We start from the raw sequence: 19,995 nt of genomic DNA on the forward strand, positions 1-19,995 counted from the left end.
GCAAAGCTACAAAGAAAAACCCTGTCTTGAAAAAACAAACAAACAAAAGCTCTTACTGAGGTTTGGATTCCAAGAGTCAGATTTTTACCTCTAACAATGTAATGAGTTGCAGTCTGAGTATATGATACCAACCACACATATCTGACTTGATATCAAAGATAGAAGGGAAGCTCTTTCTTGGACTAAGAATGCAAACGTCAGTACAGAATACAGGCTATTTCCTGTAGCTGCTGCATTTGGCATGGAGGGCCCCACTCAAACAGTACTTGGTAAGTGGTAGCTGAATGAATGAATGAATGCTGTTTACAAAAAGCCAATGATCTGCCCAACTCGTTACTGGTGGTACTGATACAGGGTTGCTCAGGCCACGTGTCTTATTTAGATGTCAGAATCCATTTCATGTTCTTAATACTAAACTTTACAGGGAATAAACAGTAAAGAGATCAAAGGAAATGGGGAAGCATATGGAGCAAAGATGGACGGTGTAGGCACAGCCGACCTTTCTGGAGCCAATAACAGCCCCCTCCTCCCTGTGACTCAAATGAGTCAGTGTTTGGGGAGTGTAGTTCTCAAAGGCCATCAGTAGAACAGTTTTGGGCTCGTGCTCAATCAGTTGTGTATTTATTTAATTATAAACAGTGTGCCACCGTCAGGGATGTTTTTCTAAATGATATGATTTTTATTTACTCAGATGACAAACTGGCCAGCAGGGACCTTTTAAATATTTATCATTAATTTTAGTGAGATTCTGCTAAATATAAGGTTGCCTTCAAACAATAAAGGTTTTTATTCTTTTTCATGTGTGTGTGTGTGTTCAGGTGTGTAGGCACCTGTGTGCACATGCATGTTGAGGCCCGAGGGTGACTTGAGGAGTCTTTTTCCCGTGTTCTTCACCTATTCACTGAGGCAGGGTCTCTCAGCTGATCCTTGAGTTTGGCACCATGGGCAGCAAAGCTAGCCAGCTTCCTCCTGAGAGCCCTCATCCGTCCTTCAGGGGCTGGAAGTCCTGGTGGACTACCTATCCACCTAACATCTGCTTCTCAGGATCCCAACTCTGTTCATCACACAAGCTGCTTGTGCAATGCTTTTAACCTCCTGGCCTCGAACTCACTGGGATCACCTGGTTCTGCTTCCCGAGTGCTGGGATTAAAGGTGTGTGCCATGGCTGCCCAGCAACCTCTAAAAGTTTTTAAAAACTAAAACAAAGTTAAAAAAAAAAAATCCCCAAGACCATTTGCCGGCATGTACAGGAAAATACATTTTTTCAAGTCTTAGTAATTAAAATGACCTCATCATACCACAGGATAATCAGTCAAAGAACCATAACCCAAAGAAGAAGCTGGGCATTAATAGCAATGATTAAGGGAAACTTCAAATAATTTTCTTAAAACATGGCACTCTTCGGCTTCTGAGATCCTTTTATTATTGTTGTTGTTGTTATTATTATTATTTTAACTTTGCAGCTAATGCCACGTAAAAACAGCTTTGCCCCTTTCTCAGTGTTTACTGTGCTTGCATAATTAACACTGGCTTCAACCTGCAGTTTCTTTGAGGTAATCTTGTAAAGTCACTCGCATAGTTGATGGCTTGCTCAGTGAAGACGGAATGATGTAAGTCTCCAATGTACTTAGAGGCGTCTATGTATCATGGCAAAGAGAACCGACCGGTGCTGGCTCTCAACCTACTCACATGTGCAGGCCTCTGTTCCCGGAAAACAAGACCAGCTCGACAAGTTCAGTGACTAAGGCCCGCATGCCTTTCCACATTAGAAAAGCCACATTTTAAAGTTATTTTGTTTTTAAATAAAAGCAAAAATAATATACATTCCTTCCTAAATCCCAAGGGGTCATCTTATACCCTCCATGGGATTTCATTTCACTTAGGAGAAACCAGCTCTTTCATCAACATTAAGAGCACTTATCAGTTACTCAAACAGAAAATGCATGTTGATACCCTGATGCACGGTGATGAGATCCATGCCTTCCTACTTCCCAGCCCATAGCCACAAGGCAAGCTCTAAGAGGGAAACCCATTCAGAAAAAAAAAGATTATTCTCATGACTAAGGGATTAAAAATAGAAACCAGGTAAGTAAGGAGGCAATCTAAATGATATATCTACTTTACAAACAAGAAACCAAACTATTTCAGGGTAGCACTTCATTTGGGAATATTTTAATGAGCATCCACGCCATGTTTACGACACCCCTGATTAAATATAGTTGCTATGTATATACAACATATCCATCCATATATATACACAGGCAGTATTGTGATCTTGTCAAATAAGAGTCATTTCAGGGGGCTGGAGAGATGGCTCAGCAGTTAAGAGCACTGACTATTCTTCCAGAGGACCTGGGTTCTATTCCCAGGACCCACATGGCAGTTCACAACTGTCTGAAACCCCAGTTCTAGGGATTCTGACACTCTCACACAGATAGACATGCAGGCAAAACACCAGTGAACACAAAATAAGAATATATTTTTCCACCAACCGAAAGGAGAGGAAAGAGCTTCAGAACCTATGTTCTCTAGCTTAGTAGGAAGGACTTAGGGCATAGTTTCTTTGAAATATTAAATGTCAGTATTCTTCACTTCAGACTTTACCATCTTTGTTTGTAAAGCATATGCATGCACCATTATTTGAGATGCACTTTCCCCAATCTTCTGAAATTTCAAGATATTTTAAGTAAATAAGATTTAAATTGGAAACTCACAGTCAAACACAAAGTTTAAAACTTTTTAGAAGGTTTTTAAGAAATTTAAATAATACACAGAGAGCAACTCACTCAATTTTTGGACAATAAAATGCAGTGGATTCAGAAAATATTTAGAGTTGAGGATTCATAAGGGCCTCTAAACACTGGGACTTCATGGAGTACCACAGCACAGGCCAGCACTGGTCGAAGTGCACAGCAATACAATTGTTAACACTGGATCTACTAAATCTCTCAGTAACCACACAGACTTCAGTTTATGAAAACCAGCCAACTCGAGAGTTGGTAGAGGAAAAGTTCACGATCAGAACTGGTAAGAGCCTTTGCTTGCGGCACATATTTCTGAAACCCTGGTAGAACTTATGCCAATACTATTTCTGTATGAATAGCAACTTTTAAGAAAACAAAGTTGCAGAGCACAAACCTCACTGTGGTTCAGATTTCCAGAGTCCCTTTATTCAAAACTACAGACTAGTCGAAAAACTCCGTCTCTCCCTTTAATGCTTTTGAATAGTTTTGCTATATATACGTGTAGGAATTAAGAGTTTTCTGGCCCATTAGTGGAGTGGGGCCAATGTACCTTGAAGTGAAACTTTAAAAAGCTTCATTACTTCTGAGCCTTTAAACAGGCTTACTTATGTGTGGGGCGGTCATTTAACCACACATTACCAGCCCGCCAGGAACAGCCAACATTTTCCAAATAACTTTCAAGGGTGGGGCAAGAGGCTGCTGTACCATCGGAAAAATATTTAGCACCACGCCCTCCACGGAGGCCTAAACGCAGCAAAGGCTACTGTCAAATCAAGTCACTCTGGTCTGCTGTCACCGTCCTCGAAGTGACCAAAACAAGGCGACACAATAAACCGTGTACAAAAGTTTTGCACAGTGTCAGGGCAGGGGGGCCCAGGCCCCTTGAAAGAGGAGGGCAGCATTGCAGACCAGGTCCCCATTCTGAGGTTGTCACTCAACTGTCCCCCGGAGTTTCCCTTCTCCCGACCTGGCCAGGGTCACCCGCCTCGGTGATCTCTGCCTCCTCCCGGGGCTGAGCATTACTCAGCACGGATAAGGACTGGAGGGCGCCGCGGGAAGGTGGGAGGGGACCTCGGCCCGCCGCTCAGGTGACAGCGGCGCCTCGGAGCTCCGGTGGCCGGGCTGCCGGGACCTGTCGGGGACTGAGGGGTCCGTCCCCAGGTCGCGCCCCCGCCGCCGCTTACCTTGCCGTTCCTTGGGCTGCCGTTCAAGAACAGCGTGACCCGCCGCATCGCGCCGCCCGCGCCGGGTCCGGAGGGAGCCGCCACCCTCGCCCCCGGCCCGCCACCCGCCGCGCTCCGCGCCCGCGAGACCCCTCCCGCCTCCCACCCGGACTCTCCGCCCTTCGCCACCTTCCTGGTCGGCCCCACACTCCTCACGCACGCACTCTCAGTCCCACACCCCGGGGTTGGCCGATCCTCCTTCCCACCCCGCCCCTAGGCTCCTTAGCCTGCTAGCGGCCCTTCCCCCAACCGCGCCAAGACCGACACCGAGCAACGCCAATCAACGCTCGGCGCCGGCCAGCATTCAGCCAATCAGAGTTCCGCGAGGGGGTGGGCTTAGACTAACGCCAGTCGGCGGAGGGAGGAAAGAGAGGCTGAAGGCTGGTTGACGGAAAGGAGTATCGGCGAATCAGAGCAGAACCTCCTGGTTAAAGGGTGGCTCTAAGCGTTACTGAGCAGGCGTACGCTGGAGGGTAGGCAGCGCTCATTTGCATAATGAGGCGGAGTCTAAGGAAGAGGCGGGACATTGAAGTCCCATACACCAGTCAGCGCCTTGCTCTGCTTCAACCCCTCCTACCCTCCCACCCACCAAGGTAACGGCTGGTGTCGGGATTGGCTAATGCGGGAAACTAGCCATCCTGCGGTTATGTCGCGATTGGTCTAATGATTCATTTTCGAAGTTTGCAGCGGCCAATCCAAAGGTTAGGGGCGGAGTTATCGGCTAACTGAAGTGTTGCTCCGCGGGACTCATAGGTAGTCCCCAGGACATTATTTTGCCGCAGGGGTGTCTCGCTAGGGGGATCATTCAGGGCCGGCCGTGGTTCCCCCGGGATACACAAAGGTCCCCCTGCGGCGACCAAGAGCGCGGCGGTGAGGACCGGAGGGAGCGGGACGCACGCTCGCACACGGACGACCGATCGGGAAGATCCCTCCGCGGGGGCGTGGCCGCAGTTTGAATTTGCTGGCGGGTAGCGAGGCCAGTTCGCTTCGCCTGGACGTGGTGTGTCCAGGCGTGCAGCGGCCAGCAGGAGTCCAAGCCGGCTTCCCTCCCGGGCCTCTGGTGCTTTCTGAAACCGAGCTTGCGCGACGCTTGTCGTCGTTGTCGTCGTCGTCTGAGGGAGGCGCGGGCCTCGAGTGTAAGAGGTAGGTCTGTTATCCGGCCCCGGGAAAAGGGATGAAAAGGACCGACTTGTCTGCTTTGTTAGGTCAGTAGCATCTCTTTAACCAGAACGCCCCGAATTCTCTCCCCACCCATGTTCCTCTAGTACAGATTTCGTTAGAGTTCCGTCGCATGCTTTTTGACTTGTAGTGGGATTATTTTTCACTTTTTATTCTTGTTTCTCTCTAAGTCCTACATCCCCAGATGGATACAAGTTCACACGACGAGCCGCTCTCTGAATCCAAGGAGTGTGCCTTTAATAATCTGGTATGTTGGTGACCTGTTGGCCTCGGTTAGATGGAAGTTTGAGTGCTTTTCTTGACTGTGTTGCTTAGCTCTGCAACGTGTTGTCCGTTTTCAGAAAATGCCTCTTTTATCTTGGGAGCTGGGAAGCTTGTGACCCCTCAGAAGCATATAGAAGATGGGACTCCTCATCTTTGCACCCCCGGTACGGTTAAGACACCTTTGGACTTCTCCACAGTAACTGTAGAGCAGTTGGGAATCACACCTGAAAGCTTTGTTAAGACCCCTTCAGGTAAGAGAAGTTCTCATATTGCATTTTCAGTTTTAAAAATAGCTGTAGTAGGCCCCATTGTACATGTCTGTACTGACTGACTTTCTTGCTGTGCATATTTATATTGACCCTGCAGACTGCCTTGTTTGGGGAGACTTCTGTGTTCATCACAACTCACCATGGACAGCAGGGACCAAAGGGGTCCTAGGACTCCCAACACAGTGTTCCTAACTAAGTCAGTCGTTCTTTGTGCCACCCTAGAAAACATCGTATATGAAACTAAGAGGAAGTCGAAAGGCAGTTAAGAAAGGATAGCACTGACAGGTTGTGTACCTCATTCAAAACTCACAAACAGAAAATTGATCCAGAGGCTGATCTCCTTCAACCTCAGGAAGAAAATTCACCTGTCAAATCTGTCCTAGATGGAGAAAGAAATATGGGAATGGAGTTCTTTGAGTAATAGAACAACAAGAAGGATATCATAAAGAAGGATAATGAGGCACTGGAGGGGCCAATCATACTATACTTTGTAAGGCTTGAATTCGGCTAAGCCAAAGTGGCATTCATTCTGTGTTGTTCAGAATTATCGCCAAAGAGACTAGATTCAGTTTTGTGTGCATGGGCAAAATTCAGGATGATATACTGAAGTTTAAGTAAAAGAATTATTTTGAAAAAAAAAAAAAAAAAAGAACAGAATACAGGAGTCTCTCACCGGCCCCAGCCACATAGGGGCTGTCTTCCATGAGCCCTAGTAAATTTTTAGAACCAAAGATATGAATAAAGCATATAGATACTGACTTTTGCTATGCGTACATGCCTGCCAGTGATTGTGCTTAATTTATAAATTAGCCACAGTAAGAGATGTGGCCTGCTGGTCCATGAGTAGGCTCTCGGAAACATGCCCTGATCAAGCTAGTTGAGTTTAGACTCAAGCTTAACCATCACAAAGTGTTCTTCCTCTGCTTAGATACCTAGCAGTCACTTCACAGAAGCACTTCTAGCGTGGCTGAGTTATTGCCATCACTGCTCTTGAGGCTGGAGCGAACCACAGTAAAATAATGTTTATTTGAGTGCAGCTACTGCTGCGAACCTCGACTGTCTTACAGCCCAGACAGCCAGTGAGTGACCTGAGGTATGTGACATGTAAGGCATAGGTATTACATTCAGAAAGAGGAGGCACATCCTGGGCCAGATGTTGTTGGACAGTGGATTTTATGGTGCTTGGAATAGCATGTTGTTTTAAATCTGTGAATTGCTTTAGCCTGTTCCCATGCAATATTTTCAGAGTTTGGATGACCGCAGTAGGTGAAACCATAGTACAATTTAGTATAGGTACATGGTTTATGTTATAAACAAGAAGAAAGATTCTTAGCATCAAGTTGTTACCTCTGCCCTCTCCATGTACTGGGGATATAGGACAGAAATGAAAACTAAGAGTATTCATGGCCTTCTATGTGCCAAGTGCTGATCTAGAAATGTGAATTAAATCAGTGGTCAAGTGAAAGTCTCTATCTAACTGTTTATACATGAGCTATTTTGCCAGTAATTCTTTAGTTTCCTGTAACATGTGTTTACTCTGTTTTCTCACTCATGGTGGCCCATCACTAGCACAGGACACAATTACTGACCTTTGCCATGTTTCTGATGTGTGAGGGCATTTTGTTGCAGGAAAGTCATCTTCCCTTCAGAAGACCAGGCGACGGTCTACAGTCGGTGTCCGGGGCTCTCCAGAAACAAATTGCCTGATCCGTTTCATTGCTCAGCAGCGAAGCCTAAAGAATGCTACAAGATCTCCATTAGCACACAATTCCCCCTTTCAGGTATATTTTCTCCTGCGTGCTCATGAATTTTGTGAAGGACATGTTTCACTCTAATAGAGGGTTCTGCTTTCTGACACTTCTCTGTTTGGGTCTTGGGGGGTGGGAGGATGGACTGCCTTCTATGTCTTGCAGGGATTGTGGGGTGACATACAGCCTGATAACCTAGCATGGCTATGGTAAGATTTACTGGATCTTTGACTTTCTGGAGGAGCTTTCTGTTTTGTAAAATTTTCATAGACTGAGGAAAGCTCTCCTGGTGTTTTTCTTTCTGTGGCTCCTCTATATGTCTACTGTTTTCATAACTGCTGGTTGGGCAGAGACGGAGAAAAAGGAACAAGTGGCTTATCTTCTGGTGTATTTGGCTCTTTGTCAGATTTTATCAAATTAATGCATGCCCCTAAAAGGTCAAATAGTTGAAGGCTTGTTATGAAAGACATAAGCCCCACTTACCACTACTCCGCAGAGGGCAACCACTGTGATGTTGGCCTTCTTACTCTAGAATAATTGACTTCCGTTATTTCCACATCATTCTTCTGCTTTGCAACATGGTCTGTGCATGAGACAATTTCTTGAACATGTGAAAACAGAACCATGGAGTTTTCCTGAGTCCTTTTTGGAAGATCCATGAAGTCAACTGTTTTCTAATTTTACTAAATGTTATTTGCCTTTACCCCAAAATATGTTGATATTTATACTCATGAAGCAAAACTAGTCATAAGTGGGATTACTGGCCTATTAGCATGGGCCATGACAATGACATCACACTGTCATCATATTAGTACTTGCTGGGCAGTCACAGGAAAGGATATTAGTTTTGTTAAATATCTCTGAAGCACTAATAATAATAATAATGATAAACTTCTCTACATCTCTTTCTTCAAATATTGTGTGTAATGAAGTGGGAAGTTTGCATCAAGCACTTCAGAAGTTTCTAGAAATGTGTATGATTGAGTTGTATGGATTGACCTGGCTATTTTTTCACAAAACATCATTTTTACTTGATGGATCAACTGATAGAAAAATTGTGGTTTGTTGGGCTTGTAAATGTCACGGATAGGCAGTGATCTACCACAGAAACTGAACTCTGTCTTACCAGTGAGGAGGGTTGCATTTTAAGAGGAAATTAAGATTTTAGAAAACATGTACCCGTGATTGCACTTGACAGCTTCTTGACTGATCAGTGGGTATAACATAAAATACTTTGATACCGCCTTTTTTTAATGAACCACTTTTTAGAAAGTGTGAAGAACACAGAAAACGAGTATTTTCCAAATGATCAGTGCATGCTATTACAAAACCTCTTGTGGGTAAGAAATGTCCCACATTGCAAGGTAGGCTGATAGATTGGTTTTTGTGTATGTGAGTCTAAGCATATGTATGTATGGCCCAGAGGATGACATCAGGTTTCTTCCTCTATTGCTCTTTACTGAACCTGAAGCTTTTGGACTTGGCTACACAGACTAGCCAGGAGGTTTCTGGGATATGCCTTTCTCTGTGTAACAACCCCCAACAGACATGCATCATCATACTTTGCTTTTGCATGGGTTTTGGGGGTGCAAACCCAGGTCCTCATGCCCGTGTTGCAAGTTTTTTGCTCACTGAACCAGCTCCCCAGCTCCTGAATCTATTTAAAGATTTTACTTGAAAGATCAAATGCATCTTTGTGTACCACATGTGTGTGGTGCCCACAAAGGTGAGAAAAGGGCATCAGATCACCTGGGACTGGAGTTCCAGGGTTGTAAACTCTGCCGTGTGAGTGCTGGGAACTGAGCCTAAGTCCTCTACAAGGGCAGCCAGTGCTGAGCGATCTCTCTAGCCCTGCCCCTTAAATATCTTCTAAATATTCCGTTGCTGTTTACTTCTGTGTTCTGTGCTCACTGCCCACAGTGGACAGTGAAGAATTAGCCCTCTTTCTTCACACACTGCCCTTTCTCTCCAGCATCTCAGGAGCTTGGTTATGTCACCAGTCATGTGATTGCATTATTATGGTTCTGGGTACTAGTCTGAGCTGGGCTTTCTTTTGTGATTAGCTTACCCTTTTTTCCTTTGGGTCACCAGATCGCTGTGTTCTCATTCTATTTATTAGTTATTTTTTTGTTGCTATGATAAAATACAGTGATTGAGGCTGCTTAAGGGAAATGGGTTTACTTTAGCTTATGATTCCAGAGAGAGACTCCATAATGGGGGAGGCATGGCAGCTGAGAGATCATAACTTGTTTGTTATTTGTTTTTCAAGACAAGGTCTTTCTGTTGCCCTGGCTGCCCTGGAACTCTATAGACCAGGTTGGCCTCAAACTCACAAATCCTCCTGTCTTTGCCTCCTGAGTGCTGGGATTAAAGACATGCGCCACCACTGCCCAGTGAGAGATCGTACCTTTATTCACATGTAGAAGATGGAGAAGGCAAACTTGAACCCAAGCAAGGCTATATGCTCTCAAGGCCATTTCCTCATCCTCTCGTGTACTTTCTCCTGTGAGGCTGCACCTCCTAAAGGATCCGGAACTTCCCAAGCAGTGACGCCAACTAGGAACCAAGTTCAAATGCCCACACCTGTAGGAACAGTTCTCGTTTAAACCACCACATTCCTTTTCTGTGCCCCATCTCTGGCTGTCCCCCTCGACCTGTCCTGTTTGACTGACTCCATTTCCCTTCTTGCCATCCTCTCCTTCTGGTCTCAGCATAGTTCAGGCTTGTGTGGAACTCAGTCCTTGTAGAACCCTAAAGCCCCAGCTGTTGTGATTACAGGCATGTGCCCCCATGCCCTGCTCCCTCTAGCCTCTCTCGCTGTTGCCAGCCATTTTTAATCTCTCGGACTTTCATGACTTTGGCTGTGTTTAATACATTGAGACACTTCCTCATTTGGGTTGTAGGACTACACCTTGGCCCAGTGTTCTTCCTATGTCACTGGTTATTTCTGTTTCTGTCAAGCCCAGTTTTTCCCTCAGAAATGCCAGTATGCCTGGGTCTCTACTATTTGCTTTGAGTATCATCTATGTGCTGATGACTCTGAAATGTCTGCAACTGAGATCCCTAGGGCTCCAGACCTCCATGCCAGCTACCTGTGTGGTCACTTTGAGTGTTGAGTGGAGTGTCTCGAGCATACCCCGGCCTAATTAGTTACTTGTTCCGTTGCTGTCACAAACACATGGTTATTCTGGTTCACAGTTTTAGAGTGCAGTCCATCGTGATGGGAATGGAATGGTGGAGGGAGGGAGCTTGAGGTCACAATGTCTCCACAGCTAGGAAACAGAATGATGAATACTAGTGTCCCATTCCCTTTCTCTTCATTTAGTCTGGGCCCCGCCCACGGGATAGTCCAACTGGTACTGAAGGCAGGCCGTCCCTCTGCTTTGGAAATGCCTTCACAGACACCCAGAGGTTTGTCCTCTGTGGTTCTAATCCTAGCAAGTTGACCATCAGGACGCCATCATTCTAGCTAAAGCACCTTACCCAGCTCACTCAGGCCAGATACCTTTTAGTCATCCTCGGTCCTTTAGACTGCATTTCAAGGCCGATCTGACCTTCATATCCTTCCTGCCAGGGTCCTGAACTGGTCTCCTTACTCCTGCTTCCCCATCCACCCGCCAGTACACAGATGAAAGGTGTTTTAGAGTGAATGACGTCATGGCCTCTGTTGCTTTAAGCTTCCCACGTTTCCTATTGAAACCAAAACCCAGCGACTTGTTTGAAGTCTCTCTGCCCCACTGGCCTGAGTCCTGTGTACTTGTGGCCTCATCCCGGCCTCCTCCAGTCAGTGGACACGCAGACTTGCTTTCTTCCCATTGTTCCAGAGGGCTTCTGCTCTTTTTCTTTTTGTTATATGCCTTGTTCCCTTGGTGTTAAAACAGTTTTCATTGTGGCTTCAATTCAAATGCCACTTGGGATCTTCCTTTCCTAAATAGCCAAAGCAACACATTACTCGGCTCAGCCACACTGGTGCTCTCTCCATAACATGAGTATGTTCTTAAACCTCATTCTGGGGTATCACTCCACTCCCACCCCCACCCACCAACCCTACCCCAAAGCCTTAAGCACCTGGAACAGTTTCTGTACCTGGAAAGAATGGGACTTAGCAATACCAATGCAGTTCATGAGACAAAGGCATGACAACGTTTTCGTTTCTTTCTTCATGAACATTGTTCTCTTCCTCCATCGGGAACAGGTTTAATTAGGGGAACTTAGTTTAGGCCTTCCTAAGTGCTCTGAGTTCCTGGGATAGTAAACCAGCCCTGACATATTCAAATAATGTCACAGAAAGGCACTTTCAAGATAGTTTGGGTGCCTTTAAGATAATCTTTGTTACATAGGTGAGTTGCCCACAAGCCTGTGGGGAATATTATGTGCTGCTGTTTATGTCATAAAGGTTTACATCATCAAGTACATTTCAGTTTGAAATGTTCCTCTATTATGTAGTAGGCAGTTTGTCTTGTGACTGTCCTTAACTAGGGATAGAATCAAATATGAGAGCAGATCATCAAACATGACTTCAGGATTTTAACAGCTTTTCCTCCGTATGATATCGTAAAGGGAGGTAGCTTTTTTCCCCTTCCTTTTGCCCATAGGTTAGAATGTTAAAATTGCCACAGTCCTTATTAGGAGAAATGTTAGTGGCCCAAGAAAAAAGAAAAAGCAGCCTGGATAAAGTGCTTGATCGGTAGTTTATTTTTTATATGAACAGAACTTTATAGTTTTATGTCATTAGCTTTATCTAGTATCTAGTAGTATAAATTCATTTTTATCTTTGTGTAGAACCTCATGGGCAGGGTTTCTAAAAGCTCCTGGGCTTGCTGTGTTTGTGTCTGAAGTGAATGGTTGGCTTTCAGCCCTAAGGAAGTGAGTGTCTTCCAGATCTTACAAAGTTCGGGCGTTAGCCAGGAAGAGGTAGGAGTGCTATCAGAAGTGTGTGCTGGAACAGAGCGGTCAGGCATCCTTGTCTTGTCTGGTCTCCCAGGGAGGAGAGCATCTGTGCACTGTGCATCAGTGTGCTGATCTGCAGCGATTTACTTCATGGCTGCTCGTGGTGCAGCCCTTTCAGTGCAGGATGCTCCCTCTGCCTTTTTCTTCCTTGCGCTCCAGCCCTGAGGTTGGTTTGTTCTGAACTGCTTTCTCGTTCCCTTTCATCCTGTCTTGTTGACACTGTCTTAGTGATGGCTACCAAGGTTGTTCTTAACCCTTAGAATCCTTTTCAGGTGATTCATTACACCCCTTCTGCTCCCCCCCCCCAGAATAAATAAATAAATAAATAAATAAATAAATAAATAAATAAATAAATAAATAAGCAGAGATGCATTTGGTCTTAGAGCCTCTATAAAAATACTTCCTACCCATTTTAAGTTCTGTTAGCCTGGCTCAGTACCTACCAACATATTGGGTATATGTCTGTGGGTAACCACTTAGCTAATTTTCTTTGCTCCGATCTTAAACAACAGGGACAGAGGCGCACTGAGATGGCTACAGCACATGGACTATTCGGACAGAAAATGTGTAATTCTGAGGAAAAGAGGCTCTGTCACACTACCTTGTCTTCATAAGCTTTGGTGTGCTTTGTTTTGGAGTTGGTGATGGCAGGCCTAGCTAAGAAGCCGTTTGATTTATAATGCTCTGTTTATGCATTTCACAGGGCAGCCCAGGACTGTACCGACATGCCAGTGCTTTAAGAGAGCGAATGGCTGCTTTCCGGTCTGCTTTTCACCCAGTACAGGAAACCGAGAAGATGGCCGGTGGTCCCGCAGCCTCAAAAGCAGATCGAGGGTCTAAGACATCCGATTTGAGTGAGTAGAAGGCGTGGACTTTTGTGGGTAAAGATAATTTTCCACAACAAGAAAAGACTCATTTCCACAGTGTGAAAGCCACCACACCCGCCTTTAGTTTCCCTTTTTGAGTGAAAAGGGTTAACAGGTTTTTTATTTCATTGGGGACTTACATACAAACACTAACTTGGCATTATGTTATTATAGTGGATGGTATTTTAAATGATAAATGTAAAACAAAGTCTTTATCCCCATATCATTTTGTTTTGTACATATAGCCAAAAAAGAAGGTCTTGTTGAATACCAGCAGTCTGGGTTCCCTGTAAACTCATCTTCAAAGCGGCGGAGAATATCCTCCCAGAGCAGCCCGGAAGACCCCCTCAGCGGCGCCAAAGGGAAAGCAGTTCGCGTGCAGGCGCTCGCCAAGCAAGCCTGTGCTGTGGCCTCCTCTGCAGATCTTACTGAGGTGATTGTGCTTCCCACATAGAGCCAGAACTGTGGTTTTCTGCATAGGCAGGATGGAGACTGTCCGGGCCTGAGATGCTAGTTCCTGCTAGCATACACACTGCTGCTCTGGTTCTATGTGTAATTGTGTGACTATTGTTGTCAGTTGGTTTTGAAGCTGTTTGGGAAGATTGGTTGCTTTTGACTACTTTTGTGAGAAGGTAAAGCCCAAGGTCTTCTGCATGAGGTGTTCTACATAGTGATGGTTTGACTGTAGGTCTCAGTTGTACCCTGAGATGGCTTTTGTCCATCCAGGGAGGACAGGTCCCTGAGTGGGTTATTTGGATATCAACTGGAGTATCAGTTGCTGAAACTTGGAGCGCCTGTCCAAGTCTGTTCATCCTTGCCCACCTAGTCTGGGAAGCGGGCTCTTAAAATTCCTCTCTGTTCCTCTACTTGTTTCGAGTAGCATTAGGAATTTTTGTGGATTGTGACAACCTAACGTCTGTCAAGATTCTGGAAAAACAGAAACCTGCCTGGTTTTACTAAAGTAGGACAGAAAATGCTAATGAAGTCGGGAACTTTCGTGCAGCTGCAGATGCCAAGCCAGTCCAATCACCCCTGCTTCTTGCTTTGTGTCTTCAGAGGGTTTGCTTTCATTCCTGAGACGAGGCCCCTGACACCATCACAGTACAACTAGTTTACACTTTAATTGTGTAGAGGGCGGCAAGAAAGGTACAGGTGCGCATGCGGAGGGCGAAGGTCCACTCAGGAGAAGGCTCTTGCCACTTTGGGTTCTGAGGACTGAACTTGGTCATCCAACTTGCCTGCTGAGCCATCTTGTCAGCCCAACGGATGAACTTTAGTGTGGCTATCTCTGTTGCTTAGGTCCAGTTTATGTCTGACCTAGTACACGTTTGCTAGTCACTAGAGATGCCTTAGTTTCGGTGAGTTACGTGGAGTGCATGTGGGGGTCAGAGGAGAGTTTGTGTGGGCTTGCTCCCACCATGTAGGGTCTAGGATTGAAGCCCAGGTTGTTAGGCTAGGAATGGGCACTTCTTTAAGCCGTCTAGCCCACCCTAATTCATTGTGATAACAGTAAAAAAAGGGTGGGGGGTCATAGCATAGTGATCCCACAACACTTCTCTACGATTTCTGTAACACAAGAACCACTTGTATCCCAGACTTGCTTATGGTCCCAGTTTCCTCTGCTCTATTCGAGGTAATATAAAATGATCGTTTGGCAGAAGCTGTAATGGTTGTTTCTTTCCAGAACTTTGATTCATTGGTTATAAATCACAAAGGAGAAATTATTCCTGAATTAATGTGGCTATGCTTTTGAGAATTTCCACTCTAGAGGGTAGCAGGTAGCACAGCTCTCCGGGCTTTAGTGGGAAACAAAAATGAATCACATACACTTTTCTTCAGGATTGAAAATCGTTTTGTGGAGTGTTCAGGATGCAGCTGTGAATATTCTGTGGTTAGTTCCCTGTGTACTTTGCCCTTACTGGCTAGAGACCAACAGAACAACAGGTTTTCAAGTCATCCATGATGTTTATTGAAATCTCCATAAAGGTGTTATCAACAGTACTGTTAGTAAGAACATGTCTTTATTTATATTCTTTTGTCTTTTCTCCTAGAAGTCATCTGACATTGGTTCAGCCCAGCCTGGATGTGTGGTTGCTCCCCTTCCAGAGCTCATGGAGGTTTCACATGGTAAGTATAGATTTTCCTTAGTGCAAACATACACCATCCCTTTCACAGACATGATGAGTGTGTCTATAAGCTGAAATGAGTGAAAGCAGTTCTTTTATTATAGCAGTGATAACCCTGAACTCATAATGCTCCTGCCTATATGTCATAAGTATTGTGACAACAGGTGTGGAGATCACCCTGCTTTAGCCCATTAAAGTTTCAAGTCACTACTGATATGACTTGATTTACATCTACTATTTTGCCAAATGCCATCATTTGGTTTATTTGATTTTTTTTTTTTTTTTTTTTTTTTTAATAATTCTGTTTTAAGCCAGGTAGTGGTGGCACACATCTTTAACCCCAGCACTTGGGAGGCAGAGGCAGGCAGATCTCTGTGAATTCAAGGCCAGCCTGGTCTACAAAGCAAGTTCCAGGACAACCAAAGCTACACAGAAAAACCCTATCAAAAAAAAAAAAAAGAATTCTGTTTTAATTTATTAGTGTTTACTGTCTTGTAAGCTGTACCTCATTCTCTCTTTTTCTCTTGCTCTGGGATTCCAGCACACATTCTTCTCAGTCATTTGAGTGGTCCTGTGTACAGCTGTTCATAAAACACTAAAGTTTACTCACCCTGTGACTTGATGTCTTTTTTTCCTTCTCATGACATCTCTAGCCCTTTGCACAGTAGATGACATACACATTTACTTGGTTGTGACTCCATGCATGTTACCGTTTTTTGCTTTAAATCATAAACTGTTTCATGTAATTAAAGAGGAAATTGTTTTTCTATTTACTGAGCATACACCCCTATTTCTGATCCATTTGTACTCTCATTCTTTGTTTTCTTTGTTTATACTCTTAATGGTCTAAATTCCCTCTGGAGCTTTCCTTTAGCTTCAAAAGGAACTTTCCACCACCACCGCCCCTTTTTTTTTGTAGTGAATCTACTCTGGATGTTAATTTTCATTCTAAGGTGGATGGGTGGATTTCTGCCTGCGTATATAAGGTACAAGGACAGATTGTGTTTGTCACCTAGGTAAAATAAGTACTGCCACCTTCTTGGCAGATCTCTGCTTTGTTCTCATGAGACTTAGTGTCGTTTTACTTGGTAACTCTGCGATCCATCTGCAGTGGTAACATCTTAGCAAGGGTCAGCGTTCTTTTGAGCACCTCACCAAATCTTACCGGAAGTGCTGGGATGAACAGGGAAAGAAGGGCTGCTGTGAGCAGTGGGGCTTTTGTCAATATAGTCAGTCTAGTGTTGCGTGCCGATTGTTCGATGAGCCTGCCCATGGGTCAGATGATTCGAAATCCTTTGTTAGGGCCCAGGAGATGCTCAACCATAAAGAGCGCCTGCTGATCTTCCAGAGGCTCACAGTGGTTCCTAGCACCCAAATTGGATTCACACCTGCCTGTGACTCGTGCTTCAGGAGATCTGGCACTGCTGGGCTCCACAGGCACCTGCACATACATGCTCTAACACACATCCAGACACAGATTTTTGTTGTAGGTAGGTAGGTAGGTAGGTAGGTAGGTAGGTAGGTAGGTAGTGTAAAGAAGACTATAATGCACCTGCTGTCTCCCTTGCCTTCCCCACTGCCTGCATTCTTGCTCCTCTGGCTGGAAGTCGTGTCAAGTAGGTCTTTGCCTATGCTGTGGTGCCAGGAGTCTGGCATCCTGATGGCCTTACTGTCCCCCATGCCCTATGACTCAGCACTGCTACTTTACATGACATCCTGCTTAGCAATCCTGTTTAAATATCTACCTTCCCTTGCTGCTGGTCTTCGTTTAGATCAGTGGTTCTCAACCTGTGGGTTGTGCCTTGGCAAACCTCTGTCTCCAAGAATATTTACATTATAATTCATAGCAGTAGCAAAATTACAGTTATGAAGTAGCAGTGAAAACAATGTTATGGTTGGGGGTCCCCACAGCATGAGGAACTGTATTAAAGAGTCACAGCATTAGGAAGGTTGAGAAGCACTGCTTTAGATGGTTATAACATGTTTTATATTGCACAAATGATGTCCTAGTGTGTGTGTCATACAGGGGTTTTCCTTTTTGGTCAGATTGCATCTACATCCCTGAGTAGATTCCTTCCGATTTAACTGAACTCCCTCCATTTGCCAGTGTGAAGCTTGCACATTTGGCAGGGCAGCTTCTGTTTGGGTTGATAATCTCTCTCCTCATCATCTCCTCTTTCACTGTGTTTACATATTGAAAGGCCTCCATCTCGAGTAGTAAAATGGCTCATTATTAGGGTTTGGCTCAGGTTTTATGTTGCAAGTAATAGGTATCCTAAGAAAAAGTACATTAGCATTCCAAGGCTCGTTCCTGATCTTTTTTCCCCCACCCTCTGTCCCAGATTTCTGTGGGAGCCAAAACCTCTTATCCTTATTTGTGTTAGAGGTGTACTAAATGTATGGCCAGTGCTATTTCTTTGTCTTCTCTTCATGTCCAAATGAAGTCTCTGGTGTTTCCTCCCTGAGCAGGGAGTATTAGGATTGAATTTCTTTCATTTTACGTTGCTAGGGATTGAATTTAGTGTGTGCTAGCTAAGTATTCTACCACTGAACTATACCACTAGTGCTTGGTTTTGTGAAAAAGGTTCTCACTGTGTAGCCTTGGCTGCCTTAAATTGTCCATCCTCCTGCCTCCATCTCCTGAGTACCAGGCTTACTGACTGAATTTCTAAATGTCGTGTTACAATCTTGGCAAGTGTGGTGAGAGTATCTTGTGCCTAGAAGAAGCAGATTTGGATGATGTCCTCTCGCTTTCCCCTTGAAGGACTTGGAGTTGCTGACTGTGTAGAGGGCACACGATCAGTTGTTGCTGTTCCACTTGACACACCTGCAGCACACATGAGCTGCGACACATCCCCTGCCATCAGGTCCCCAATGACGCCTGTGTGCAGGAGCAGCAACCTTCCCTCTGAGACCTTTGTGCTTCGTTCTGTGTTGAAGAAACCTGGCAAGCTGTTTGCAGAGAACGTCAAGGTAAGAGTTCCATTTCCTAACGTAAAGGAGTGCTTCAGGGCAATAACTGAAGTTGACATGTCACCCTGGGGTGAGGGAAATGCATGTCCTCACTGGCTTTCTTTTTAACTCACAGTAGTATTCTGAGATTGGTCTATTTTAAATTAATATTACATTGGTATTCAGAATTTAATGTGGGTAGACTGTATCAGTATAAAAAATTCATCCAAATTATAATGAATTACATTGCAAAATTAGTTCCTGGTGAATGCCTCAGTCTGTAACCTATCCATTCCAAACATGTGTCTAACACCTCAAGTCAGGCATGTCTCTGTGAGTGCAGTAACCTAAGCCAGGAGGGAGTTGACAGGAACTAGGTAGCATGTTCTGAGCTGTTCTGTCAGCAGCCTTGGCACGTATACAGTGATAGTACATTGTTTGTTGGACATATCAGCCGCTTCTAGCAGAATGGAATGTGTGTTTCCCTGGTCAGGAGACAGGACTAACTCAGGAGGGTGCTGATAGTCTTGTTTGGGCAGAATATTCTTAGAGCAGGTGCTGTTCTTGGTGGTTATACTACTCAAAACCATGGACTGGGCAGGGGTTCTGGGTGAGGTGAAATGGAGGTGGTGATTAACCAGGACTGTGACCCTGCCTGCAGGCCTGGCTGTCTTCTGCAAGGCTTGTTCTGTCTGTGGATTTATAACATCCCTTCCTTTATATTGGGTCCTCTGTAATCTTTTCAATAAACATAGACAGAACCTTCTTTCTTGTTTCATCCTCAAAAATATTCAGGCAGGAAATTCCATTATTAAAAGTGCTGTTCCCATGCTGAGACAAAGCTCCCTCTTAGTATCATTTACCTTGTCTTATTTTAGTGCATTCTCATGCTCAAACCGTTGTGAAATCTGCCTGATACAACTATAGTTTTGGCACTCACATCTTCCTTAGTGTGCTAGATCAAAAATGGGATTATTTTAACCCATACTTAGGGATTTCTGTTCTCTAATTTGGGCCTATAATATTGTTTATAAAATATAGAAGCCGGGTATTGGTGAAATTATTAAGGCCACTCCACGCAGTTAAAAGGGAGTTTTTTTTTTTTTGGTTTATTTTGTGGGGTAACTTACAAGTGAAGGGATTGGTTACACGGTCTAGGAAAGGTGTATCGCAGTCCGGCGGTGTTCTCTGAAGAACTCTGCTTGGTCTACCTCCAGCGTCCAGGATCCAGGAACCAAGAGAGCATCCGGATCTCAGGTCTTCAGGGTCCTCTCTTGGCCCTGCCTTGAAGGCATGACAGTTACTGAAGCCTCAATGGGAGTTGGAACTTCCAGATCAAAGCTGGAATGGCTCCCCACTACAGCCAGAGGGCTGGAGAGATGACTCAACAGTTAAGATCCAGTTCCAGTTCTCGGCACCCATGTGGCAGTTCACAATGGGGATCAAGTGGCCTCTTCTGGCCTCCACAGACACCTGACATGTAGTGCACAATTTTTATCAGTATACAGAAATCCTTTAAACAAGAATAGAAACATATACAAAATATATGTGTAACAAAACTTTAAATTTGTAACAGTATTCTATATGATAATAAACATCCATAACCCACCAAATAACCAAAGACCACCTCTTGAGAATGTAGGCGTAGTTTTCACAGCTAAGATTGGGAGTTGG

At 44.7% G+C, this 19,995-nt stretch overlaps 2 protein-coding genes and 1 long non-coding RNA gene across 11 annotated transcripts in view; 1 reads left to right on the forward strand and 2 right to left on the reverse strand.

Moving 5' to 3' along the window:
- The window catches only part of Kctd9 (potassium channel tetramerization domain containing 9), a 31,357-nt gene extending 27,143 nt beyond the window's left edge, over window positions 1-4,214 (reverse strand). For both annotated transcript variants that reach the window (XM_028883193.2, XM_028883195.2), the window contains exon 1: window positions 3,929-4,214. In XM_028883193.2, coding sequence (XP_028739026.1) covers window positions 3,929-3,976 — 48 coding nt within the window. In that variant the 5' untranslated portion in view covers window positions 3,977-4,214. The remainder of the gene's footprint in view (window positions 1-3,928) is intronic.
- A 475-nt stretch (window positions 4,215-4,689) lies between these two features.
- Window positions 4,690-19,995, forward strand: part of Cdca2 (cell division cycle associated 2) — a 32,465-nt gene continuing 17,159 nt past the window's right edge. Inside the window, exons 1-8 of one of the 8 annotated variants that reach the window (XM_028883196.2) lie at window positions 4,690-5,110; window positions 5,317-5,389; window positions 5,483-5,661; window positions 7,309-7,460; window positions 13,081-13,231; window positions 13,489-13,676; window positions 15,295-15,370; window positions 18,134-18,342. In XM_028883196.2, the coding sequence (XP_028739029.1) occupies window positions 5,331-5,389; window positions 5,483-5,661; window positions 7,309-7,460; window positions 13,081-13,231; window positions 13,489-13,676; window positions 15,295-15,370; window positions 18,134-18,342 (1,014 nt within the window). In that variant the 5' untranslated portion in view covers window positions 4,690-5,110; window positions 5,317-5,330. Of the gene's footprint in view, window positions 5,111-5,316; window positions 5,394-5,482; window positions 5,662-7,308; window positions 7,461-11,879; window positions 11,992-12,028; window positions 12,115-12,893; window positions 12,998-13,080; window positions 13,232-13,488; window positions 13,677-15,294; window positions 15,371-18,133; window positions 18,343-19,995 lie in introns of those variants that run through there. The other 7 variants (XM_037208432.1, XM_037208438.1, XM_037208437.1 and 4 more) reach the window with 7 other exon arrangements.
- LOC119088513 lies at window positions 7,336-10,695 on the reverse strand. Its single transcript, XR_005092162.1, has 4 exons — window positions 10,520-10,695; window positions 9,835-10,010; window positions 7,911-8,028; window positions 7,336-7,422 (listed from the first exon to the last, which is right to left on the reverse strand). It is a non-coding gene; the product is annotated as an uncharacterized LOC119088513 (long non-coding RNA).

This window comes from Peromyscus leucopus, chromosome 9, assembly GCF_004664715.2.
Source record: "Peromyscus leucopus breed LL Stock chromosome 9, UCI_PerLeu_2.1, whole genome shotgun sequence".
Lineage (NCBI taxonomy): Eukaryota > Metazoa > Chordata > Mammalia > Rodentia > Cricetidae > Peromyscus > Peromyscus leucopus.